At 42.2% G+C, this 27,359-nt stretch overlaps 1 protein-coding gene across 3 annotated transcripts in view; it reads right to left on the reverse strand.

Moving 5' to 3' along the window:
- Positions 1-27,359, reverse strand: part of kif1aa (kinesin family member 1Aa) — a 381,215-nt gene that overhangs the window by 148,362 nt on the left and 205,494 nt on the right. For all 3 annotated transcript variants that reach the window (XM_069899341.1, XM_069899340.1, XM_069899343.1), the window contains 2 exons: positions 24,759-24,937; positions 21,865-22,002 (listed from right to left, as the gene is read on the reverse strand). In XM_069899341.1, coding sequence (XP_069755442.1) covers positions 21,865-22,002; positions 24,759-24,937 — 317 coding nt within the window. The remainder of the gene's footprint in view (positions 1-21,864; positions 22,003-24,758; positions 24,938-27,359) is intronic.

Here is a 27,359-nt window from a genome sequence, read left to right on the forward strand (position 1 = left end):
TTTCTATATTTACTATTTCCCTTTCCAACTGCTCTGTTTCCAGATTGTAGTTCTTCTTCATCTTGGTTACATAACTTATTATTTGCCCTCTGATGAACGCTTTCATTGCGTCCCATAGTATAAACTTATCTTTCACTGATTCCGTATTTATTTCAAAGTACATTTTAATTTGTCTTTCAATTAATTCTCTAAAATCCTGCCTTTTAAGTAGCATGGAGTTTAATCTCCATCTATACATTCTTGGAGGGATGTCCTGTAACTCTATTGTCAATATCAGGGGTGAGTGGTCCGATAATATTCTAGCTTTATATTCTGTTTTTCTTACTCTATCTTGCATACGAGCTGATAACAGGAATAGGTCTATTCTTGAGTATGTTTTATGTCTACCCGAATAATATGAATATTCCTTTTCCTTTGGGTGTTGTATCCTCCATATATCCAAAAGTTGCATTTCTTGCATCGATTTAATTATAAATTTGGTTACTTTGTTCTTTCTGTTAATTTTTTTCCCAGTTTTATCCATGTTTGAATCCAAATTAAGGTTGAAACCCCCTCCTATTAGTATGTTCCCTTGCGTGTCTGCTATCTTCAAAAAAATATCTTGCATACATTTTTGATCTTCTTCGTTAGGTGAATATACATTGAGTAAATTCCAAAACTCCGAATATATCTGACATTTTATCATTACATATCTCCCTGCTGGATCTATTATTTCCTCTTCTATTTTAATTGGTACATTTTTACTGATTACTATAGCTACTCCTCTAGCTTTTCAATTATATGACGCTGCTGTTACATGTCCTATCCAATCTCTCTTTAATTTCTTGTGCTCCATTTCAGTTAAGTGTGTTTCTTGCTATATCAATTTTTTCTTTTTTCAGTAAATTTAGCAGTTTCTTCCTTTTGATTTGGTTGTGTATTCCGTTAATATTTAAAGTCATATATTCAACATAGCCATTTCATACTTTGTTTATCTTTCCTTTCCGTTTCCTCATCATCACCTTTCCTTCTTATCCAATTCTGCTTTCTTTTTTTGAACACTTTATAAGACAACATTTCTAAAACATCAAACATTTCCCTTATTCTCCTATCTAAAATTTCTTTAACCCCACTATCCCCTCCCCTTCCTGAGTTGCCCTTTATCCCTTGTCGGGCAACCACATCTCCCCTCTCCATTTGGATTTGCGAATTCACTCGCAAGCGTCAACTGATTTCGCAGTGACCGTAACTCCTCCCCACCCAGCCCCCCAAGAAAAGATTTTAATTTTCATATACAACAAAGGTCACTCTCTTAATTCCCTCCTTACTTCTTCTCTTCCCTTTCTTTCCCTTATTAATTCTTATCTCTACTCTATATATTTTCTTTTAAATACGCATACACTCATGTACATATATTCTTTGGCTTGGTTTCGCGGACGAAGATTTATGGAGGGGGTAAAAGTCCACGTCAGCTGCAGGCTCGTTTGTGGCTGACAAGTCCGATGCGGGACAGGCAGACACGGTTGCAGCGGCTGCAGGGGAAAATTGGTTGGTTGGGGTTGAGTGTTGGGTTTTTCTCCTTTGCCTTTTGTCAGTGAGGTGGGCTCTGCGGTCTTCTTCAAAGGAGGTTGCTGCCCGCCAAACTGTGAGGTTTGAGGCGATATCAGCCCACTGGCGGTGGTCAATGTGGCAGGCACCAAGAGATTTCTTTAGGCAGTCCTTGTACCTTTTCTTTGGTGCACCTCTGTAACGGTGGCCAGTGGAGAGCTCGCCATATAACACGATCTTGGGAAGGCGATGGTCCTCCATTCTGGAGACGTGACCCACCCAGCGCAGCTGGATCTTCAGCAGCGTGGACTCGATGCTGTCGACCTCTGCCATCTCGAGTACTTCGACATTAGGGATGAAAGCGCTCCAATGGATGTTGAGGATGGAGCGGAGACAACGCTGGTGGAAGCGTTCTAGGAGCCATAGGTGATGCCGGTAGAGGACCCATGATTCGGAGCCGAACAGGAGTGTGGGTATGACAACGGCTCTGTATACGCTTATCTTTGTGAGGTTTTTCAGTTGGTATGTATACATACACACACATATATACATATATATATAGTTCGTGGTCATTTTTGCTCTCGTTACATGTCTTCATCTCTCTGTCTGTTTTGTAGTTGTTCTGCAAATTTTCGTGCTTCCTCCGGATCTGAGAATAGTCTGTTTTGCTGCCCTGGAATAACTATTTTAAGTACCGCTGGGTACTTTAGCATAAATTTATATCCTTTTTTCCATAAGATCGCTTTTGTTGTATTAAGCTCCTTTCTCTTCTTCAGGAGTTCAAAACTTATGTCTGGATAGAAAAAATTTTTTTGACCTTTGTATTCCAGTGGCTTTTTGTCTTCTCTTATTTTCTTCATTGCTTTCTCCAATATATTTTCTCTTGTTGTATATCTTAGGAATTTTACTAAAATGAATCTTGGTTTTTGTTGTGGCTGTGTTTTAGGAGCTAATGTTCTATGTGCCCTTTCTATTTCCATTTCTTCCTGTAATTCTGGTCTTCCTAGGACCCTGGGGTACCAATCTTTTATAAATTCTCTCATATTCTTGCCTTCTTCATCTTCCTTAAGGCCCACTATCTTTATATTATTTCTTCTATTATAATTTTCCATTATATCTATCTTCTGAGCTAACAGCTCTTGTGTCTCTTAAACTTTTTTATTAGATTCTTCTAATTTCTTTTTTAAGTCCTCTACTTCCATTTCCATGGCTGTTTCTCGTTCTTCCACCTTGTCCACTCTTTTTCCTATATCTGACATGACCATCTCTAATCTATTCATTTTTTTCTTCTGTACTTTTAATTCTTCTTTTTATTTCACTAAATTCTTGTGATTGCCATTCTTTTACTGAGATGGCAGAGGTCGACAGCATCGAGTCCACGCTGCTGAAGATCCAGCTGCGCTGGATGGGTCACGTCTCCAGAATGGAGGACCATCGCCTTCCCAAGATCGTGTTATATGGCGAGCTCTCCACTGGCCACCGTGACAGAGGTGCACCAAAGAAAAGGTACAAGGACTGCCTAAAGAAATCTCTTGGTGCCTGCCACATTGACCACCGCCAGTGGGCTGATAACGCCTCAAACCGTGCATCTTGGCGCCTCACAGTTTGGCGGGCAGCAACCTCCTTTGAAGAAGACCGCAGAGCCCACCTCACTGACAAAAGGCAAAGGAGGAAAAACCCAACACCCAACCCCAACCAACCAATTTTCCCTTGCAACCGCTGCAATCGTGTCTGCCTGTCCCGCATCGGACTTGTCAGCCACAAACGAGCCTGCAGCTGACGTGGACTTTTTACCCCCTCCATAAATCTTCGTCCGCGAAGCCAAGCCAAAGATAAGATATTCTTTAAAAAAATATATATCCATTGTCTTGCCCTTCCCTTCTTCTTCCATTTCTCTATGTTCTTCTTCTAATTCTTCCTCTGGGTTGGTCATCTGTTGTTTCCTTGATTTCTTTTTACTCTCTTCTTTCTTGTTCTCGTTGTTTTCTATGTTCTCTTCTTGTTGTTCTGCTGTGGCTGTCATTCTCAGCTGTGGAGATCGACTCCTCAGCTGGTCCCCCCTCCTGTCAGTATTTTTTTTGTCTTGCGCATCGCGCATGCGCGAGGAGTCGCGCATGCGTGGTTGCACACCTTTGCTTGGCTCCGCGAGCCATTTTTGTAGTCCCGAGCTCGGGACTTCGACTGACCTGAGGGAGCGGGCTTCTCTCTCCACAGCGGGCCTCCTCGGACAGGTAAGGCCTTCCCCTCCTTCTTCCGATGTCTTTTCTTCTCTTCTTCCCGTTGCTTTCGACTTTTCTTTCTTCGCTGCCATTTTCTTCCCACCTTTACTTTCACTTTATTTTAATTTTTGTGTTTGTGCCTTTGTGTTTTCTGTGTTTTTTTTTAAAACTTTTCCGGAGAGGGCTGGAGTTCCCTGACCGGCCACTACTCCATTACGTGACTCCTCCCAATCACATGTCTTGCTTTATCACATATTGGATTTTGGTTTCAATTTCCCAAAAACAGGAGTCATATGGCAGATGCTTTTTTTTTTAAACAGGTGTCTCTTTGAGTAAACATTCATTGTTTCAGGTTTTCATTTGAAAACAATAATGTTTGTTTACAGCTTTGAACATAGGTGCGACTGTATCTGCTAAAAAGGTTATCATTTGTGTGTGCCTTTCTCTGTCTAACCCCCAAAGTAACTTTATTAAAAAAAACATATAAAATAAAGATTTTAAAAAATTAACAGAAGCCTACCACACAGGACACAGCCCTCATCTCCATTCAGGTACTCATTGACAATCACCTCATCGCATCTTAAAACTCAGAACAATCCCAAGAAATCAGCAAAGGAATGTGGGTCAGACAAGATATTTGATAGAGGGAGAGACAATGTTAGAGCCAGGAGCAGATCCGTATCCAGTGAGTGGAAGGGTGAAGAACAGGAATGAGAGAGGAGAGAGAGAGAGAGAGAGAGAGAGAGAAAGAGAGAGAGAGAGAGAAAGAGAGAGAGAGAGAGAGGAGTAATGATCAAAGGACAGGAGAAGAAAAGGGAAGGGTCAAATTAAATAAAAGGGGTGACAGTGTTATGTCTCAAGGAGCGGCAGGTCATCTCCTCCACCTTCTGACATCACCTTCTAACAATGGAGCATCTCCTTGGTATCACCGGTTTAGAGTATGTGCTCACATTTCAAAAACAAAACACAAGGAAATGATTAAAAGGTAAAGTATTTCACATGAGTGCATCTGCAACAATTTCCCTTCTCAGAAGCTGCAGGCAAGGTTGTGATCCTGTAGGATTTTGAGTCATTCGAGGAATAAACCTATTGACCCGCTCCAATGAGTCTCTCAATCCCTTCACTCTCCTATCAGAGAGTTACCTGCTCTCTCTATCATCTGTTTTTTTCTTCTACCTTCCCACCTGCGACCTGTTAGCCAATGGTCCCTCCCTCCATCTTTTTAATCGGGCACCCGTCTGTTTTTCCTTCTTCCTGATGAAGCGCCAGGCCTGAAACTCTGGGTAGCCTGTATTAGACTCAACCTACTGCACAGAAACAGGCCCTTAGAACATAGAAGAGTACAGGCCCTTCAGCCCACTATGTTGTGCTGACCTTTTGACCCTGCCTCCCATATCACCCTCCACTTTAAATTTCTCCATATGCTTGTCGAGGAGTCTCTTGAAATTCCCCAATAGACTGGCTCCACCACTGACCCAGGTCCTGCATTCCTCACATCATCCACTCTCTGGGTACAAACCCTTCCTCTACTGAACTCTACTGCTGAACCCTCTTGTCTTCAGCAGTGGTGCCCTGGGAAGGAGGTGCAGCCTGTCCAATCTATCTATTCCTCTTAATATCTTGTCTACCTCCACCATGTCTCCTCTTGTCCCAAAGAGTAAAGCCCCAGCTCACTTAATCTCTGCTCATAATGAACAATCTCTAAACCAGATAGAATCCTGGTAAATCTCTTCTGCACCCTTTCCAATGCTTCCACATCTTTCCTATAATGAGGTGACCAGATCTGGACACAGTCTCCAAGTGTGGTCTAACCAGAGTTTTGTAGAGGTGCATCATTATCTTGTGGCTCTTAAACTCAATCCCTACATGAGCTTTCTTAACTACCCTGTCTACCCATGAGGCAACTTTCAGGGATCTGTGGACATCGACCCTCAGGTCTGTTTGGTCTTCCACATGACCAAGAATCCTGCCACTCACTTTGTACTCTGCTTTGGAGTTTCTCCTTCCAAAGTGCACCATCTCACACTTCTCTGGATTGAACTCCATCTGCCACTTCTCGGCCCAGCTCTGCATCCTATCAATGTCCCTCTGAAATTTTCTACAATCCTCTAAACTATCCACAACACCACTAACCTTTGTATCATCTGCAAACTTGCCAACCCAACCCTCTACCCCCCTCATCCAAGTTGTTAATAAAACTCACAAAAAGCAGAGGTCCCAGAACTGTTCCTTGAGGGACTCCACTAGACACAACCTTCTAATTCGAATGTACTCCCTCCACGATAAAACTCTGCTTTCTAAATCCACATGGCAAAGTTTCCCTGGATCCCATGCCTTTTGACTTTCTGAATAAACCTACCATATGGAACCTTGTCAAATTCCTTACTAAGATCTGTGTACACTACATCCACCGCTTTACCCTCATCAATATGTCTGGTCACCCTCCTCTGCCTTACGAGACATGATCCACCCGCCACAAAACCATGGTGACTGTCTCTGATCAGACCATGATTCTTTAAATGCCCACAGATCCTATCTCTAAGAATCCTCTCCCACAGTTTACCCATCACATACATACACTCACTAGTCTATAATTACCTGGACTTTCCCTACTACCTTTTTTGAACAAGGGGACAACATTTTCTACCCTTCAATCCTCCAGTACCATTCCCATGGATAATGCGGACACAAAGATCCCAGCCAGAGGCTCAACATTCTCCTCCCTTGCCCCACGGAGCAGCCTGGGGAATATTCCGTCAGGCCCCGGGGACTTATCAATCCTAATGCATTTAACTGCTCCAACACAATTGCTGGAGGGACTCAGCAGCTCTCACAGCGTCTAAGAAAGTAACAACATTAAAAATTTTAAATTTAGACATACAGCATGGTAACAGACCCTTTCGGCCCATAACCCCATGCCGCCCAAATACACCAATTGACCTACAACCTCTGGTACATTTGGAATAGTGGGAGGAAACTGGAGCCACCAGGGAAAACTCACGCAGACACGGCGAGAACGTACAAACTCTCTACAGACAATGTGGGATTCAGACCCCAGCCATGATCGCTGGTGCTGTAACAACGGTCCACTAACCACTACCGTTAATCATGCCACCCAATGATATATGGGTCTGGGTCCTTCTTCAAAGTATGAGCAAAAAGCAAGCAGGTGCCTGAATTAAAATGCTGTGGAGAAGAGAAGAAAGGGCGGTGGGGGGGGGGGGGGGGGGGGTGGGGGTTGGGTAGCACTGACCAACAGACAAAAGGTGCTAATTGAATATGGAGAGGAAGACAGGAGAGAGGAAACTGGGGGGGTTGGTTCTATGATTGTAGAGCTGGGGGAAAGGAGACAGAGTGGAGGAAAGAGGAGAGAGAAAGGTAGATGGGTGGAGGGTGAAGGGAAGGAAACAAGAGAAGTTGATGTTAATGCCATCCAGTTGGAAGGTGCCCAGACAGAGTATGAGGTGTTGTTCCTCCGATTTGCAGGTGGTCTCAGTCTGACAGTGCATGAGTCCATGGCAGACATGTCAGCAAGGGAACGGGTCAGGGAATTGAAATGGGTGGCCACCGGGAGATCCATACTATTGAGGCAAACAGATTAGTGATGGCAGACAGACTAATAATCCATTGGTCCATCAGTTGAAGCTGACTGGTCATGTCTGAAGGCAGGATTCCACCTATTATATGGAGGGATACATTGTCTATGTGAAGATTTTGGCCACTGGAGGACGCCAAGTCAAAGTAGGGATGACAGTGGTCGGTCCAATAGCGTGTCGCTAGTCTGGATGTCTAAATCTTCCCGCACATGAGCATGGTGTAGTGGTTAGTGCAACACTGTTAGGTTGCTAGCAATCTGAGTTAAAATCTGGCACTGTCTGTAAGGAGTTTGTATGTTTTACCCACATCTGCATGGATTTCCCTGGGCTATCCAGATTCCTCCCACGTCCCAAAGACACACACAGCTTAGTTACTTTGGTGTAACTGATCTGGTTTTTGGGCCTGAAGGAACCGTTACCATGCAGTAACTCTGAATTTAAAAAAAACTAGGGTCCTGGAATCTCCAGAGACCCAGTAAAAAGTGCCACTGATGGCCAGTGGAGAACAAATTCAACACTAAAAGTAAAGTGCCCAGGACATGAACACAGATCCCGAAAAATGTAATAACCTCACCTTGGAGTTAAGCAAGAAAATGAGGAGATGTTGGGATCAAGCGCAAAACACAAATGTACTGGAGAAGCTCAGCGGGTCCCACAGCATCAGTAGGAATTCTGATGGGTGCTACATGTCTGGCTAAGTTTCTCCAGCACATATGTGCATTCCACTTGACCCTAACATCTGTAGACTTTCTTGTTTAACTCCATTTAGCTGCTCTTTGAGGGATGCCTCCACTGAAGAAATTCTCGAATGGATTGGCCCTGAAACAATGGTTACCCTATAAAAAGCAGTGGAAGAGGTAGGTGCTTGTTTTAATCCCTCTATTGGCCAATTAGCTGTAGTCAATGAAAAGAGAGGTCATTCAAGCAGAGTGGGCAGTGTAGAGCGACCAGTGTGTCAGTGGCCTAGTGCAGGAGTGTGGATTTAGAAGCTTTGGCTCACGAGGCTTTGGAAAGCAGAGGCTGAGGACTTATAATAGGCAAGGTCAGGTAAGATCCTGGCATAGTAATAGAGTCGGTAGAGGGATGGCAACTAGGGTAGTGGGATACTCTAATTGCAGCATTAGGGAAATATGGGAGAACACAATTGTCCTTAATGACTACAGGTACAGACTAAGAGGTAGTGAACTGGAGCAAGAGCTGGATGAACTATAGAGGCAGACAGGGTGATAGACAGGGTGACAGTTACATCTAGGTGACCGTTAGGAGAGGGGAAAGGGAATACACAGTCAGTGCAGAGCACCCATTTAGCTGTTCCTCTCAACAATAGGTACTGTTGGATACTGTTGGGGTGGACGATCTACCAGGGACAAGTCGTAGTCGTCACGTCTCTGGAACAGAGTCTGCCCGTTAGCTCAGAAGGGAAGGGGTAGAAGAAGAGATTAGGGATTTGATGGTTAGGTGAACAGATCAGAGGTTTTGTGAATAAGTTCGAGACTCCCAGATGGAATGTTGCCTAGGGTTAAGGACGACTGCAATCGAGTCCACAACATTCTCAAACAGCCAGATGCTATGGTCCATGACAATGACATTGTTGTTATAAATAGTGATGAGGTCCTGAAGAGAAATTATAGGGAATTAGGAAAGAAGCTGAGTAACATGACCTGAAGGGTGGTAATCTTAGGATTGCTGCATGTTCCACTCTCCTGAGAGGGTAGGAATAGGAAGTTGTGGCAGATGAATGTGTGGTGGAAGAATAGATACAGGGGGCAGGCGTTCAGATTTGTGGATCATTGGGATCTCTTCAGGGGAAGGTCTGACCTAAACAAAAAGGACGGGCTGCACCTAAACTGGAGGGGGAACCAATATCCTGCTGGGCAGGTTTGCTAGAGCTATTGGGGAAGGTTTAAACTAGTTTGGCAGGGGGGGGGGTGGGTATCCGAATGTGAGGGCAGAAAATAGAAAAGATGATGCAATGGGTTGCGGGTTTGTGAGGAGGGACTGGCAGGGGAGGAAGCAGAAATGTAGTCACTTGGAGGGTTTGAAATGTGTCTATTTCAATGCTAGGAATATTAGGAATAAAGGGGAGGAACTTAGAGCATGGATCAGTACGTGAAACTAGGATGTTGTGGCTGTTACAGGGACATGGCTGATGCAAGGACAGGATTGGTTGATGCAAGCTCCGGGTTTAGATGTTTTAATAGGATGGGAGGAGGCAAGGGGGTGGGGGAAGAGTAGCATTCGAAACAGAATGCTGCACTACAGAAAAGAGGCCATCTGGGCCTTCTACTCTGTGCCAACTATTATTCTACTAGTCCTGTTGACTTGCTCCCATTTCATAACCCTCCACACACGTCCCACTCATGTATCTATCCAATTTATTCTTGAAGCCTAAGAGTGAGTGTGCATTTACCACGTCACATGACAGCTCGTTACACACACCCACCACTCTGAGTGAAGAACTTTCCCCTAATGTTCTATCTAAATCTTTCTCCTTTCACCTCAAAACTATGACCCCTCTTATTTATCTCCCCTAATCCAAGTGGAAAATACCTACTCACATCCATTCTGTCTACCCCTCTCATAATCTTGTAAACCTCTATCAAATCTCCCCTCATTCTTCTTTGCTCCAAGGAATAAAGTCCCAACCTGTTTAATATTTCCCTTAACTCAAGTCCTGAAGAACCCGACAACATCCTAGTAAATCTTCTCTGCATTCTTTCAATCCTATTGATATCCTTCCTGTAGTTAGATGATCAGAACGGCACACAGTATTCCAAATTTGGCCTCACCATTGTCTTAAACAACTCCATCATAACATCTCAGCTCCTATACTCAATAATTTGATTTATAAAGGCTAAGATGCCAAAATCTTTCTATACACCCCTGTCCACCTGCGACGCCACCTTTATGGAACAATTTACCTGTATTCACAGATCTCTTTGCTCCTCCGCATTCCTCAGTGCCCCACCATTTACTGTGTATGTCCTACCTTGGTTTGCCCTTACAAAATGCAACACCTCACACTTGTCTACATTAAACTCCATCTGCCATTTTCTGGCCCATTCTCCCAATTGGTCCAAATCCCTCTGCAAGCTTTGAAAGCATTCCATGCTGTCCACAACACCTCCAATCTTAGTGTCATCTGTAAACTTGCTGATCCAATTTACTACATTATCATCTAGATCATTGATATAGACAACAAACAACAATAGTCCTAACACCAATCCCTGAGCACACCAGTAGTCACAAGCCTCCTGTCTGAGAATCAACCATCCACTAACATTCTCTATTTTCTCACACTCAGTCAATTTCAAATCCAGTTTATAACCTCTCCACGGATACATGGTGTCTTAAGCTTTTGAACTAACCTTCTGTGTAGGATCTTGTTAAAAGCTTTACTAGAATCCATGTAGACATCATCCACAACCTTTCCTTTATCTATCTTCTTGGTAACCTCTTTGAAAAACTCTACAAGATTTGTTAAACACGACCTACCACATACAAAGCCATGCTGACTATCCTTAATCAGCCCATGGCTGTCTAAATACCTACATATTCTATCTCTCAGAACTCCTTCCAATAATTTACCCACTACTAATATCAGTTTCACTGGCCTATATTTACCTGGTTTATTTTTGGAGCCCTTTTTAAATAATGGGACAACATAAGCTACCGTCCAATCCTCTGGCACCTCATCCATGGCTGAAGACATTTTGAATGTATCTGCCAGGACCCTTGCAATTTCTACACTAGTCTCCCTCAAGGTCCAAGGGAATATCATGTTAGGCCCAGGGGATTTATATACCTTTACTTGCTATAAGGCAGCAACCACCTCTTCCTCTTCAATCTCCATCTATTCCATGACATTTCTATTTGTTTCCCTTCCATATGGACTACATCAGTTTCCTGAGTAAATACTGATGCAAAAAAAAACTGTTTAAGATCTCCCTCATTACATGAGGCTCCACACATAATTGATCACTCTTATCCAATAGGAGACCAATTTTGTCCCTTAATATAATTTTTCTCTTAATATGTTTGTGGAAACCCTTTGGGAGTAACTTCACATTATCTGCCAGAGCAACCTCGTGTCTTCTTTTTGCCTTCCTGAGTACTTTCTTGCTTTTTCTGTACTTTACAAGCACCTCATTTGTTCCTTGTTGCCTATACCTGCTATACACCTTCTTAACCAGATCACCAATATCCCTTGCCTTTAATCCTAACAGGAACATGAAAATTCTGCACTCTCAAAATTTCCTTTTTGAAGGCCATCCACTTACCTATCATACCATTACCAGGAAACAACATATCCCAATCCATTCTTCCAAGATCCTTTCTCGTTTCCATGAAATATGCCTTCCTCCAATTTAGAATCTCAACATGAGAACCAGACTTATCCTTTTCTATAATTAACAAAGCTAATGACATTATGGTCTCTGTACCCAACATGTTCACCTACACATACATCTGTTACCTGACCTATCTGTTCCCTCATAGGAGATCAAGTACTAGATCCTCTTTCATTGGTACCTCTATATATTGATTTATAAAACTTTCCTGAACAAATTTCACAAATGCAATCCATCCAGCCATTTCACAGTATGGGAGTCCCAGGCAATATGTGGAAAATTAATATCTCCTATCACAACCTTCTGCTTCGTACATTGGCCTACTATCTCTCTACAGATTCTTTCTGATTATTGGCCAACTTTATCAGTGTGGACTCACTTTGCCTATTCCTCAACTCCACTTTATAGCCTCTGTAGACAAACCCTCCTGGCTGTCCTGACTTTGCACAGCTAAAATATTTTCCCTGATTGGCAATGACACTCCTCCCCCTTTCATCCCACCCCCTTTATCATATCTGAAGCAATGGAACCCCGGAACATTAAGCTGTCAGTACTGCCTCTCCTGCAACCAAATCACACTATTAACTATAATGTCATTATCCCACGTGTCGATTGATGTCATAAACTCGTCAGCCTTTGCAACTATACTGTATTAAAGTAAATAAACCTGAGAAAATTTATATTATGTACAAACCTTTGATTTCCATACCTGCAGTCCTCACATGACCTTTATCCTCCTCCTAACTGCTCTTACATTCTGGTTCCCCTCCCCCTGCAAATCTAGTTTAAACCCATTTGGACCAGACTAACAAACCTACCCACAAGGATATTAATTCCCTTCCAGTTCAGATACAATCCATCCTGTCGGTACAGACTCCACCTTCCCTGGAACAGAGCCCAGTAATCTAGAAACCTGAAACCCTCCCTACTACACTATGTCTCCAGCCACGCGTTAACTGCCTTATCCTCCTATTCCTAACCTCTCTAGAAAGTGGCATGGGAACTAATCCTGTGATGACTACCCTGGAGGTCCTCTTCTTCAAGCTAGAGCCTAACTCCATGAACTCTCCTTGCAGGACCTCACCACCATTCCTACCCATGTCATTGGTCCCTACGTGGACCACGACATCTGGCTGATCACCTTCCCATCTCAGAATGTCGTGAACTCGATCTGAGATATCTCGGACTCTGGCACCAGGATAGCACCACAGCTGCAGAAAGGGAGAACTCTGTGAATGAGTTGATGTGGGTGGAAGTCATAAATAGGAAGGGAGTATCCCTTTTTAGTGAGTAGTAAAGAGGCCCCTAAATAGTTCTTGGGACACTGAAGAACAGATTAACAGGCAGATTTTGGAATGGTGTAAAAATTACAGTGTTGTGGTTATGGGAGATTTCAACTTCCCAAATATTGACTGGCATTACCTCACTGAAAGAGGGATGGATGGGCAGAATTAGTCAGGTGTGTCCAAGAATACATGACACAGTATGTGGAACAGCTGACTAGAGGAGAGACCATATGGGATTTAGTACTGGGTAATGAACTTGGTAAGGTGACAGACCTTTTGGTGGGGAAGCACTTTGATGAGAGTGACCACAACTCCCTGAGCTTTACTATAGCAACGGAGAAGGATAAAAACAGACAAGATGGTAAAGTGTTTAATTGGGGAAGGGCTAATTATGATGGGATTGGACAGGAACTAGGGAGAATAAATTGGGAATTGATGTTCACAAGAGAAAACACAGAAGTAATATGGAGGATGTTTAGGGACCTCTTGCGCCAGGTTCAGGATAGGTTTGTCCCACTGGGACAGGGAAAAGATGGTAGGAAAAGGGAACCGTGGCTCATGAAACAGGTGAGGCAGCTGGTAGAGAAAGAAAGAAGCAGACATTAGATTTAGGAAGCAGGAAATAGGAAGGGAGCATGAGAATTATATGGTAGCCAGAAAGGAACTAGAAAAATTTAGGAGAGCTAGGAGGGTGCATGAGCAGGCCTTGGCAAGAAGGATTAAGGAAACCCCTAAGGTGTTCCATGCACATCTAAAGAACAGATAGGGAGAGTGAAGGTAGGGCCACTTAAGGATCAAGGAGGCGCAGGAGGTTGGGAAGGACCTAAGTAAATACTTTGCTTCAGTATTTACAAGAGAAAAGGACCTTGGTCATTATGAAATCAGAACAAGCTTATGTGCTAGACCATCTTGAGATTAAGAAAGAGGAAATGCTTGATCTTTTTAAAAACATTAGGACCAGATGAGATATGCCCCAGCTTGCTATTGGGAGAGGAGGCAAAAGATTGTAGGGATGTTGGGGATGATCTTTGCATCCGCCTTGGCCACAGAGGAGGTGCTGGAGGATTGGCAAATTGCAAATGTGGTTCCCCTTGTTTAAAAACAGTATTAGGGAGAATCCAGGGAATTCTAGACCAGTGAGTCTAACATCAAAGCCAAGCAAATGATTGGAGAGGATTCTTAAGGACAGGATTTACCAGCATTTAGAGAAGTACAGACAACATAACATAATATAACAATTACAGCACGGAAACAGGCCATTAGGCCCTTCTAGTCCACACCAAACCAAACACCCCTTTCTAGTCCCACCTCCCTGCACAATGCCCATAACCCTCCATCTTCTTCTCATCCATATACCTGTCCAACCTTTTCTTAAATAATACAATTGACTCCACCGCCACTATTTCTCCCGGAAGATCATTCCACATGGCTACCACTCTCTGAGTAAAGAAGTTCCCCCTCATGTTACCTCTAAACCTCTGCCCCTTAATTCTTAACTCATGTCCTCTTGTTTTAATCTTTCCTCCTCTTAACGGAAATAGTCTATCCACATCCACTCTGTCTATCCCTTTCTTATAATCTTAAATACTTCTCATGGATAGTCAGGTGGTTTTGTGAAGGGAAGGTCGTGCCTTGTGAGCCTGATTGAGATTTTTGAGGAAGTAACAAACTGTTGATTTCAGATGTGATGTGGTGGATTTTAATAAGGCATTTGACAAGGTCCCCAATGAGAGACTCATTCAAAACCTCATGAGGCATGGAATCCATGGAATCTTTCCTGTGTAGATATAGAATTGGCTTGCCTATAGAAAACAGAAAGTAATTAGTGGACAGAAGGTATTCTACCTGGAGGTCAGTGACCAGTGAAGGTCCACAGGGATCTGATCAGAGACCCCTACTCTTTGTGATTTTTATAAATGACCTGAACAAAGTAGAGAGATCGGTCATTAAGTTTTCTGATACTACAAAGGTTGGAGATAATGTTGAAACGTGCAGAATTGGGCAGAAAAGTGGCAGGTAGAGTTCAATCCAGGAAAGTGTGAGATGCTGCATTTTGAAAGGTCAACCTTGAAGGCAGTGTACAGGGTTAATTGTAGGATACTGTTGTGTGGAAGAACACAGGGAGTTTACAATCCAAATCCATAGATCTCTTAAGGTCACTGTGCAGGTGAACAGGACAGTTAAGAAGGCCTATGCTATGCTGGGCTTCATTAATTGGGGGTTGAATTCAGAGATGGTGAGATAATGTTGCAGCTCTATAAATTTCAGATGAGACCACACTTAGAAAATTGTGTTCAGTTCTGGTCTCCTCATTACAGGAAAGATGTGGAAGTTATGGAGAACATGCAAAGGTGATTTACCAGGAAGTTGCCTGGATTGGGAAAGAAGTCTTATGAGGCTCAGGCTTTTCTCTTTGAAGCGTTAAAGGTGAGGTGACTTCATAAAGGTCTACAAGATTATGACAGGCATAAATAAGATGGACATTCAGCAACATTTTTACAAGACAACAGTAGCGAACATCAGAGGACATCTGTTCAAAGTGAAGGGAGGAAAGTTAAGGGAAGACGTCAGGCTTGTGGGTGCCTAGAATGCATTGCTATGGGTGGTGGTGGAGGCTGGAACAATAGGGGCATTTAAGAGGCTTTTAGACAGGCAGATGGATGAAAGAGGTAGGGAATGTTCAAACTTTTTTGCTAGGTACTTACTATACATATGGGTTGACACAATATCATGACCCAAAGGGCCTGTACTGCGCAGTGATGTTCGATGTTCTATGTACTTCCTTTTTTTTAAACTTTATTTAAAATTTTATGACATGAATAAAATAAAAATTACATTTAAAGAAATAATAAAAAATAAGATAATAAAAATTAGAATACTACATCATTAAACTACACAAATTAACCCCCCCAATAATTATAACACAACATTAATCATCTAATTTAAAATTAGTCCAACCCTCCCCTCCAAAATAAAGATTGAAGAATTAATTAACAATGTTGTAAATAAAATAGAAAAAACCCCACTTACAAAAAAAGGATAAAACTTAACAACAAAAAAAATTACTAACAACAAAAAAAATATCAATACTAAAATAATACTCTTAAACATATATTTAAATCAAACATAATACATGTATTTAACAAATGAAATCCACTTTAAAACTAAGTTGAAATATTAAAATCATATATCAACCACATATCTGTTATACAAAAAATCATAATTAATAATACATAAATACAGAATTTCCATTAATACCAAGTTTCCTTTATAATTCATCGAGAGAACAAAAACATCCCTTAGAAAAACAATCAGATAAACTTTTTATTCCCTTCCCCTCCCCTTATATATAAAAAAGAAAAAAAAGAAAAAGTTCAAACTCTTACAAAATTCTCCATATTCTTAATTTATAACATCTTCAAAATTCTCTATCGAAATTAACTTAATTTTATTAAACTCTTCTCCCTCAATGTATTTGTACTTAATTTTCTTCTTTTTCTTCTTATCACCTTTCCCCTCATCTTCCTCTTCATCTAATTCAACATCCTCAATTTTTGACTTATTATCTTCTGTGACATCATCCTCTTAAAAAAAGAAAAAAGAGAAAACCCCCCCCCAAAAAAAAGAGGAAAAAAAAGGAGAGAAAAAAACCTCCTAATTCCCTCTCAATTACAATCAGAAAACAAAAAGAGTTAAAAAAAATTATTTAAAAAAAAATAATAAAAAAAATTTAAAAAACCTTCACTTCTTAACCCAAAAATTAAAAAGAAAAAAAACAGGTCGGAGGTCACAACTACCTCCTCCTGTTTAAACCACCCAAAGCAGTAACTCCCCCAAAATAGTGGGTGTGAGATAACTCACAGGTAGCTGATGACTTCTGGAAACTAGTGCCCACCCAGTTCCCTCTCCCAACTCCCATTTCATTAAACTATCATCATTATTTAAACTATTTAAACTCTTCTCAAAAAAAAAGATTTATTTTTTTAAATCAACGTTACCACTTCGGTCACCATTGCTTCCATTTCTTTTAAAAATCTGGATCCCACCTTACATCTCTACTCTCTTTGGAGACATTGAAGGACTACATCATTCCTGAAACTGCATGATTGGCAGAGACTGAGCAAAGTCCATAACCTCTTTAGGATTGTCAAAGAACTTTGCCTAATTTCCATCCTAAAAAATCTTCAGCACCGCAGAATACCTGAATGTTGCCTTATGTCTTTTTTTCCACAACCGTCCTTTCACAGAATTAAATTCGCGTCGTTGAAACATAATTTCTTGACTCAAATCTTGATAGAAGAAAACAGGATTATTCTGAACCATCAAAGGAGATCTATTTTGCTGGGCATTTCTAATAGCCGTATGTAAAATTGTCTCTCTGTCACAATAGTTTAAACAACGGATCAAAACAGATCTTGGATTCTGTCCTGAAAAAGAATTTCTTCTTAAAACTCTATAAGCACGTTCCAGTTTTAAACCTTCAGGGAATTTATCCTGTCCTAACACTCGTGGAATCCATTCAGTAAAAAATTTTCTTGGATCTGGTCCTTCTATGCCTTCTGGCAAACCAACAATTTTCATGTTGTTCCGTCTAGATTGATTCTCCAAACAATCAACCTTTTTTGCTAAATTTTTATTTTGGATCTGCAATGTTTCAATTATTCTATTTTCATCTTGCAGTTGATCCTGTGCATCGACTAAACCTTGATCACACATTTCAAATCTTTCAATGGTTTCAAGCTTAAAAGCTCCATTAATGACTTCCGCCATCGCATTAATCTTGGAAATAAACAGGTTCACAAAATTAGCTAAGTGACTCGATACAGAATATATCTTATCTTCAAGATCCTTAACAGACATTTCAACAGAAGTAGATTCAGGCATAATGGGGTCTTGCTGTTCCTTAGAGACCACGGGATCTTCTGTCCCTTCCCTTAATTTAGTATCTTTTCTAGCAGTTTGACTTTGTATAAAAATCCCTCTCAAAGTCCCCCCAGCAATGCCAGGAGACTGAAGATCAGGGTTATCTTTAAGCCAAATCTCTTTAATCATCTTCACTGAATCGATGTCTGGAAAAACCGTTGTAATTGAAGATGCATTTTGCAGCGCCACCACTGTAGCAGTCGAATGACAACTCTTTAACTCTCCAGCTGGTGGCGCCCCAGCTGATTCAACTGTCAAAGCCTCAGCAACAGCACCTGCAGTGGCCACCATGCGAAACACTGGCACCCATCCAGCCCCTTGTTCTGAAAGCTGTTGAGTGCGACCTTCAGAGAGCCTCACCGGCTTAAAACGGAGCTTCAATGCTGAACTCTGCATGTCCTCCTCTGGATCCATTCTACGCTGAGTCCTGGCTTCTTGTAAACAAGTAGGCTCAGACAATTTTGGAAAATGTAGTTTTTTAACAGTCTGTTGATGTTTTCTTTTACCTTTTTTTGCATATAAACCATTAGGCACTAATCCAACACCTCTTATTATTTATAAACTTTTAAAAGAACTTTAACGGGCACTTAAAGACAAAACAATAAATCAGAGTCAGGAGAGGTCTGGAAGGCACGTCTGTTCCCTACGCCATCTTGCCACACCCCCTTCTATGTACTTCCTATAGATGTTGTGTGACCTGCTGAGTTTCTCCAGCATGTGTGTGTATCGTGCAGAATCACCTCACGTGCTTGATCAGTCAGTGAGGTTATTAACATTTCCCCTCTTGCCTGTGATCCAGAGAACCAGAGGCAGAGATGTTGACGGTCACAGGCAGAGCAACCAGATGCAGCTCTGTGTCGGGTACTCTGCCATTAGCAGTTGACCTCAATGTCAAAGCAGTGCTGGGTAATACAAATGATAGTTGCCAACAGGCCCATGAAAGCCAATGATCTCTGAGGACAACCCCACCATTTCCCTCAAACCCTCCATCCATGATCAAACCTTTCACTCTCTGCCTCTCCTCACCCCTCCACACCCTTCCCCCTGACCTCTGACAAATCTTGGCTGCAGATCTCCTCTATGTCCTCCTTTGTGTGGTCAAGCTACAAGTTAAGCCCCTATTTCTTGTAAAGCCAATTGTGACAGAGTATATAGAAATGTTTTTGGGAGATAAATTGGGAAAGGTTTTTTAGAGTAGGTCACATGCAAACATTTTAAAACAGATCTTATTTGAAATACTGGAGACATAGTGGCTTCTCACACCTTTTTGCAAGAACTTTGAAGAGTGCTCAAGAGTCGTCACTAATGGATTATTGTTTATCAAGGCAACAGATGAAAGAGCAGCCTGGAGCCGTTATTGTCTGCAGGAGAGTTTTGCTGTGGCAAGAGGATCATGTGGTTTTGCAAGCAGAGAGAGTTAAACAGGCTTTCTCCCAGTCTCAGAGTGTGTGACTTAGAGAGAGAGAAATATATGCAGAGATCACTTGACTATGTCAGCCAGCAGAACTTGCTGGGACTGAAGCAGGACAAGCTGGCAAGGTTTTGGAAGACAGCCTGGTTGAAGCCCTTGTGGTCACTTGGAATAAGCAAAACAAAAAGGAACTCTGTGGTGACCTGAAAGAAAGAGGTTATCATCTGGAGAACCCTGATGGGGCAGGTTTTGTCAGCAAGACATTGAGGTGAATGGTGGAAATACATCAGTGGTGGAAATCCTGGAACAACAACATCTCTCTCTGAAAACTGACAAGAACCTTCCTGAGCGGTAACCATTTACCTTCAAACACCAGAGCCTGGTGAACTTTATAAATGTTAAATTCTATGCACAGTATAAGAATTGCCTGTACTTCCAGTGAACTTGGAGGAATGAGAAGTGAGATTGGACTGTGAACCAAAGAACTTTTCTGAATTTAAACACACATTACACACACGTGTGCTTAGAATTGGAAGTGGGGGTTAAGTTATGTTAAGTAAGTTAATAGTGATAAGTTAATTCTGTTTTCATGTTTAAAGATAATTAAAATGAACTTGTGTTTAAGTAACCATTTGTTTTGGTGAATATCTATTGCTGCTGGGTTTTGGGGTCTTCTGGGCTTGTAACACAATCCTGCATTTCAGAATTCATTGAGGAGTTTCAGTTTGAACAGGACTAACAAACATTTCCACCAGTCCATTCAATAACTAGCAAACTGTAAAGGAATTGAAACAGTTGAGAATTTTGATTAAAAGTAAACAAGAAAATCTGCAGATGCAGGGGCCTAGTACAATGCACAAATATGCTGGAAAAACTCAGCGGGTCAAGCAGCAGGTAAAAGGCAGTCGATGATTCGGGCCTGAGCCGTTTATCAGGAATGTTGAAAACAGGCAGCTGGATGAATAAAAAGGTGTTGGTGGTGGGTGGGGGGAGTGAGATTCTGAATGGTGACTGGGAAGGGGATCCTTCCGCTACTAACGTCTGATTAATGTAATGTGCCAGATGGCCAGAGATAAATGTGGAAAGGAAGGCATAAAATCAGAACTGCACAATGGTGCCCACACTGAAACTTCCAAAATAAGCTTATGATATTTTTGAGTGATCATTCCATTTGATATGCAGAGTTCACATTATGTTGCCCAATTTCCTGGCCTCTCTTGTTATCCATCACTATTGGGTGTCAAGTTTCTGTTGACAGACAACCCTGTGTGAGGAGATGGTGTGAATGAGCAACCTTCCTGAGGTCAGTGGGTGAGATCACTGGTCTGATGTCAGTGGGTGAGTGAAATGCCAGTTAATGAAGAAGACGAAGGCTGTGTAGTTAACCAGGAATCATGGTTTTTATTAGCAGAAACTAGTGGTACAATAATGAATGATAATGCGGTGCATACACAGTTATACCCAAGGGGAGTGTCTTTAGTCGTAGAGATAATACATGTCCAATGGCAGTAAAGCAGGCTAAGCACAGCGAGAGACTGACAGCACAAGACAGATTCACCACAGTGAGAACACTGGTCTGATGTCAGTGGGTGAGAACACTGGACTGCTTATATAATAGAGAAAGATTGATATTCAAAAGTTGAATCAAGGTAATAGTGGGTGGACAGGATTAAGAGAAAGTACATGAGTGTCACACTGCCTCTCAGCAAATATAACAAGTCAAAATCTATTAAATGTATCTACATTTCTGGGTTAATATCCTGAATTCTGCTACCTAATTGAGTTCAAAGGAGAGTTTCTATCAGCTTGGGTAAATTAGGGAAATAAATGCAACTTCCGAGCTTTTTCTAAATTCAAAGAACAAAAAAAAATAAAATAACAAAAAAAAATAATGAAAGTGAGGTTCCCGTTGGAAGCACTGTCCAACCCTAATGAATGTGGGGTATACATTTATCTTCTCAAATGCGCAACATGCAGATGACAGCAACATGTTGCAGATTGGTGGGAACACATCATCCTGATATTATTCTGACCATTTGGCTGGACACACGTGGATTAGCTAAATACTTTTGTTCTCCAGGCTGGACTGTAGAGAAAGTTTCAGTATAATTCAGATGAAAACACACTGAGTATCTGCAGAGAACTACCACGCAGTCAGATTCCTAAGAGTACAGCCACTTCTCTCTCAATGTCCTGTTGCTATTTCCATGGAGACATTGCTGGAGATGAGCAGTCTCTATTCACATTTGCACAGCCAAATTCTGGAAAACCTGGACCTAAACTGAACTGGTATAAACTAGTACCAACTTTGGGAAAAACAGCTACTCTGCTGTCAAAGTCATTAAACATGGATATATTACTTCTGGGCTCTCTTGTGTCATCATCTGAATAAAATGGGGAAGCTCATTTGAGATTCAAATCAATTGAAACTGCAACTGGAAATCCAAATCGAGCTGAGTTTCCATTGGCTTCACTGCTCACCTCTATACGCCAACAAAAATATTAGGTTTCATGGCAAACAACTCTACAGAAGGAAGTTCATTGCACACTTACCTTCCAACCAACCGGAACCATGGGAAACGATCGTAAAATGGATCCCCACCCGTCATTACATTGTCACAGTCGTCAACCACACTGGAAGGCACTTCTGCGGCACGGTCGTACATCTCTCGCATCAGGTCCAGTCTCTGCCTGCAGTGGATGAGAGTCCAACACACTAACCTCAGCCACATCCTTACAGCCATTGGCACAAATGAATATCCATCCAAGTTGTAGCAGCAAACATAGCTCCATGGAGATACCCCTTGTGTCCTTTGTTGAGGACACAGTGCAGCAAGACAGTGATTCATTTACATAGAATTCAACAAACTTAAAATGATTAGTTATAAAAGCATTAGTTTGAGGGAGGTGGGCTATGATTTTAGTGCAGAGTAAGGTGACGGACTAAAGTAAACCTGTTCAATGCATTTCTCATGAACTGCTAAATTTTGAGTTTCAGCAAATCTTAATTTCACTGTAAATGTTCCCTCTGTGTACTAATGCACCAAGTGACCACAATTAATGAAATAAAGTTCCCTTAGACAATAAAACAGAGAAGAGACCGAGGGGCTGAGAAAATGTTCATTTGGGTGATTGTAGGATGAAAGGCTAAGTTTTGCAGTGGGTACATTTTAAGGTACATTGTTCCTTAAAGTGGACACATTGCCAAAATTCCAGGGATTTAGTGTTTAGGGGATATGGAACAGAAACGGGAAAATAGATTGAACAAGAAGTGCTTTATTTAAATCATTCAAGACTCCATCTGGGAGTTTTCAATAGAATTCTAGGCTGAATCCGTACAAGCCCTTTGTAACATCTGCTTTCACAGCAGAATCTCACTGAGCAGGAATGTGAACAATATTATGGATCTTACAACATGATAGTTCATTTTGTGTTCCCATCTTTTGGACACCTGTACTGAAACTTTGGTTATCAGACAGTAATGAATAACTGTCAGTTTTAAAATGTCATTGACTAACACTTAAACAATTTGCATGATTATGGAAGAAACACAGGAGATTGCAGATGCTAGAGTCTGAAGCTAAACACATTTGGCAGGAGGAACTCAGTGGGACAAAGAGAATGGTTGACATTTCAGGTCTGAACCCTTTTCTGAGACTGGGGTTGTCAGTAAGAGAAGCCAGGGTAGAGGATAGAGTGGGAGATTGGTGGACAAGGTGGAAAGGGAACATAACAGTCAGTAGATCGGCAGATGCCAGACAAAAAGAGAGCTAGGCAAGGAAAACAAAGGGCTCAGGTGAGGAAGGGTGGGTGGGGGTGGTGATTAGAGACAAAGTCTGCCAGTGTTGGTATGTGATAAGAAGGTGAGACTGGTGGTGTAAAGAGAGAATGTTGTATGTGTGGTGAAGAGAGGGAGGGGAAAGGAGGGTGGGGAGAGAGAGAGAGAGAGAGAGAGAGAGAGAGAGAGAGAGAGAGAGAAAATCCTATGAGGACATGGCATTGGAACCAAAGAGGAACCAAAGAAAGAGAATGGGTGAAGGGTGGGCAACAGAGTGGGTGTGGGTGTGAAGGGAGATGCAAAAAGGGGGAAAAGGGAAAGGGAAGAGTTAGAGGGGGTACAGAAGAGAGAGGGGACATCACCTGAAATGAGAAAATTCAACATTTAGGCCATAGATCTCCAGTATTTGTCCACCTCCATTCCCCATTAGGAAGGTCTCAAAGTCCCCAGCTTTTTCCTGGAACGACATTCTGACTGGTTTTCCAGCGTCAATAGCTGCCAGGCTGGTGAGTTTTGATGGAGGGAACAGATAAGGTAGACACCCAGCACCTTTCTCACAGGTCGGGATGGAGGAAAGTTTAGGGGAAACATCAGTGGTTTTTTTTACACAGAGAGTTGTGCGGGCCTGGAATCCATTGGCAGGGATGGCGGTGGAGGCTGGAACAATTGGGTCATTTAAGAGACTCTTAAACAGGCACGTAGATGAAAGGAAAAATAGAGGGTTATGAAATCGGAAGGGTTTAGGTTTTTTGGTATTCAGGTACACAATCCTCATCCAGAACCCTTGGGGGACAGTGCGTTCCGAATTTCAGATATTTCCGGATGTCAGAACAAAAGGCAGCTGCCCCTGATTTAAGCCCACCCAAATTCTGCTGCCGTATCCACCCCCTTCCAATTGCGCTGGTGTCTCTCTCCCCCTTGCCCACCCGAGTGGCGCTGCCATCTCTCCCTCCACCCCCCCTTCCTGGATAAAGAATTGTGTACCTGTATATGTATATATAAGTAGGCCCAACATTATGGGCCAAAGGGCCTGTACTTTGCTGTTTTGTTCTATGTTCTATCCTCATTAGGCATGCTCTCCAATCCAGGCAGCAAACTTGTAAATCTCTGCACCCTCTCTTCTGCATTCACATTCTTCTTATTATGGGGTGGCCAGAACTGAGCAGAATATTCCAAGTGGAATCTAACTAAGGTCTTGTCTCTTCTTTTCTTTGGCTTGGCTTCGCGGACGAAGATTTATGGAGGGTCTTGTCTAGCTGCAACATTACCTCATGGCTCTTGAACTGGATCCCATAGTTAAGTAAGGCCAACACACCTACTTAACAGGACTATCAACTTGTTCAGCAGCTTTAAGTGTCCAATGGACACAGACCTCAAAATCTTTCAGTTCCTCCACACTGCTCAGAGTCATCCCATTGATGTTATAGCTTCACTTCTCTATATCCCCAGTTTTGATAAAGGGTTTTGGCCTGTAACATTGCTCTTTCCTTTTCTCTCACTGATCCTGCTTGACCGACTGAGTTCCTCTGGCAGATATTGTTAGCATGCATTGTTGTACTTCTCTGATGAAAACCATCAGAAGCCAGGCAAACAACTTAATATTAACTAGCCTCATCTTTCTTATACATGGTGATTTTCCAGTTCACCAATTCCTATCCTTTTCCTTTACCTGAGCTTTTCCAGGGTCCAGTAGTGCGTTGCTCCATTCTTCTGGTCTTGGACTTCCACTGCCACAATGGTGCGTGGAAATGGACGCTTCTCTCTGTCCTTAACTGCATCCGGAGGCATGAGGTCAGGGGGAAGAGGGGAGTACAATGTGTCTGTGAGGAGCACAAATTGGAACTGCACCTGTTTGAAGAGAAAGCAACATTGGTGAAACAAGTTTCTACATATCTTCTTCCCAAACATCTAGTGACTGCTAATTCGAGGTTTATTGTCCTCAGTTAGCCCCTCATATCATTTAGATGAGTGGTTTTCAAACTGCCCCCTTAAACTCACATTCCACCTTAAACAATCCCTATGCCTTAAGTGCTCTATGATTAGTAAAGTGGTATGTAAGTGGAAAGAAAAAGTTTGAAAACCACTGTTTTAATCGTACCTAATTTATTCGTTATGTGCACGGTTTCAGAACTCCAAATGACAATTTTTCTCAAGCAAAGTATTTCAGTAACAATTGGGTCTACAGCAATGGTTCTCAACCTTCCCTTCCCATCCCACTTTAATTAAAAGCATGAAGCTATGTGCTCTGAATTGGTGAGGAAGGACAGGCAGGGGACAAATCATATAGGTAGCCAGTTAGAGGGTTTGAAATGTGTCCATTCAATGCAAGGAATACTTAGGAATAAAGGGGAGGAATTTAGAGCATGGATCAATACGTGGAACTACGATGTTGTGGCCGTTGGCTGGAAGATGGGAAGGATTGGCTGATGTAGATACCGGGGTTTAGTTGTTTTAAAAATATAGGATGGGAGGTCGAAAAGGGAGATGAGTAGCATTACTGGTCAGGGATAGTATCACGACTATAGAAAGGGAGGATGCTGATGAGTGAGTGTCCACTGACTCAGTGTGGGTGGAAGTCAGAAACAGGAAGGAAGCTGTAATGGTGTTGGGAGTAGTCTAGACACCCTCAAATAGCCATCGGGAAACAGAGGAGCAGATAAGCAGGCAGATTTCTGAATGGTGTGGGAAATACAGGGTTGTAATTATGGGTGATTTCAACTTCCCTAATATTGACTGGCACCTACTGACTGCAAGAGGGAGAGAAGGGGCTAAATATGTCAGGTGTGTCCAAGAAGGATTCCTGACACAATATGTGGATCGGCCGACGAGAGAAGAGGCCAGACTGGATCTGGTTCTGGGGAATGAACCTGGTCAGGGGTCGGACCTCTCGGCGGTGGAGCATTTTGATTAGAGTGTCCACAACTCCTTTAACTTCAACATAGCTATGGAAAAGGATATAAACAGTTAAACTGAGAAAGTGTTTAACTGGGGAAGGGCTAATTATGAAGGGATGAGGCAGGAACTAGTGAGAATAAACTGCAAACAGATGTTTAAGGGTGAAAGCACAGAAGTCATGTGGAGGGAGTTTAGGGACCACTTGTGCATGGTTCAAGATAGGTTTGTCCCACTGGAACAAGGAAAAGGGAACCGTGGCTGACGAAACAGGTCAGGCAACTAGTCAAGAGGAAGAAGGAAACTTACATTAGATATAGGAAGCAGGACAGTGAGCTCATGAGAAGTACATGGTAGCCAGGAAGGAGCTTAAGAAAGGACTTAGGAGAGCTCGAAGGGGGTAGGAGAAGGCCTTGGCATATAGAATTAAGGAGAACCACAAGGCGTTCTATGTGTATGTGAAGAACAGAAGGATGACAAGAATGAAGGTGGGGCCGCTAAAGGATAAAGGAGGCAACATGTGCCTGGAGGAGAAATAGGTTGGGGAGGTCCTGAATGAATACATTGTGTTAGTATTCACAAGTGAAAAGGACCTTGATCACGGTGAGGTTGGAATAGAACAGTTCTGTATGCTGGAAAATGTGGAGCTTAAGGAAGAGGAAGTGTTGGATCTTCTTAAAAACATCAAGATTGCCAAGTCCCTGAGGCCAGATGCAATGTACCCCAGGTTGCTGTGGGAAGTGAGGGAAGAGATAGCTGGGGCAGAGGCTATGATCTTTGAATCCTATTTCCCTGCAGAGGAGGTGCCGGAAGATTGGAGAATATTGTCCCCTTGTTTAAAAAAGATACTGGAGAGAATTGTGGGAATTATCGACTGGTAAATCTTACGTCAGGGGTGTGTAAACTTATGGAGAGGATTTTAAAGGATAGTATCTATGAGCATTTGATTATGAGCATTTGGAGAACTCCAGTCTACTCAAGGATAGTCAGCAAGGCTTTCTCAGGGAAGGTTGTGCCTCGCGGTTCTAATTGAGTTTTTTGAGGAGTTAACAAAAGAGGTTGATGAGGGTTGGGTGGTAGATGTGTTCTATATGGATTTTAGCAAGGCATTTGACAAGGTCCCCTATGAGAGACTCGTCCAGAAAGTCATGAGGTACGGGATCAGTGGAATCTTGGCCGTGTGGATAAAAAAATTGGCTTGTAGGAAGAAAGCAGAGAGTAGTAGTGGAAGGGAAGTTTTTGCCCGGAGGCCGATGACTAGTGGAGTGCCGAAGGGATCTGCCCTGGTGCTCTTGCTCTTTGTGATTTTTATAAATGACCTGGATGAAGAGGCGGAAGGATGGAACTATAAATTTGCGAATAACATGAAGGTTGGAGG

Source organism: Narcine bancroftii, chromosome 9, assembly GCF_036971445.1.
Source record: "Narcine bancroftii isolate sNarBan1 chromosome 9, sNarBan1.hap1, whole genome shotgun sequence".
Lineage (NCBI taxonomy): Eukaryota > Metazoa > Chordata > Chondrichthyes > Torpediniformes > Narcinidae > Narcine > Narcine bancroftii.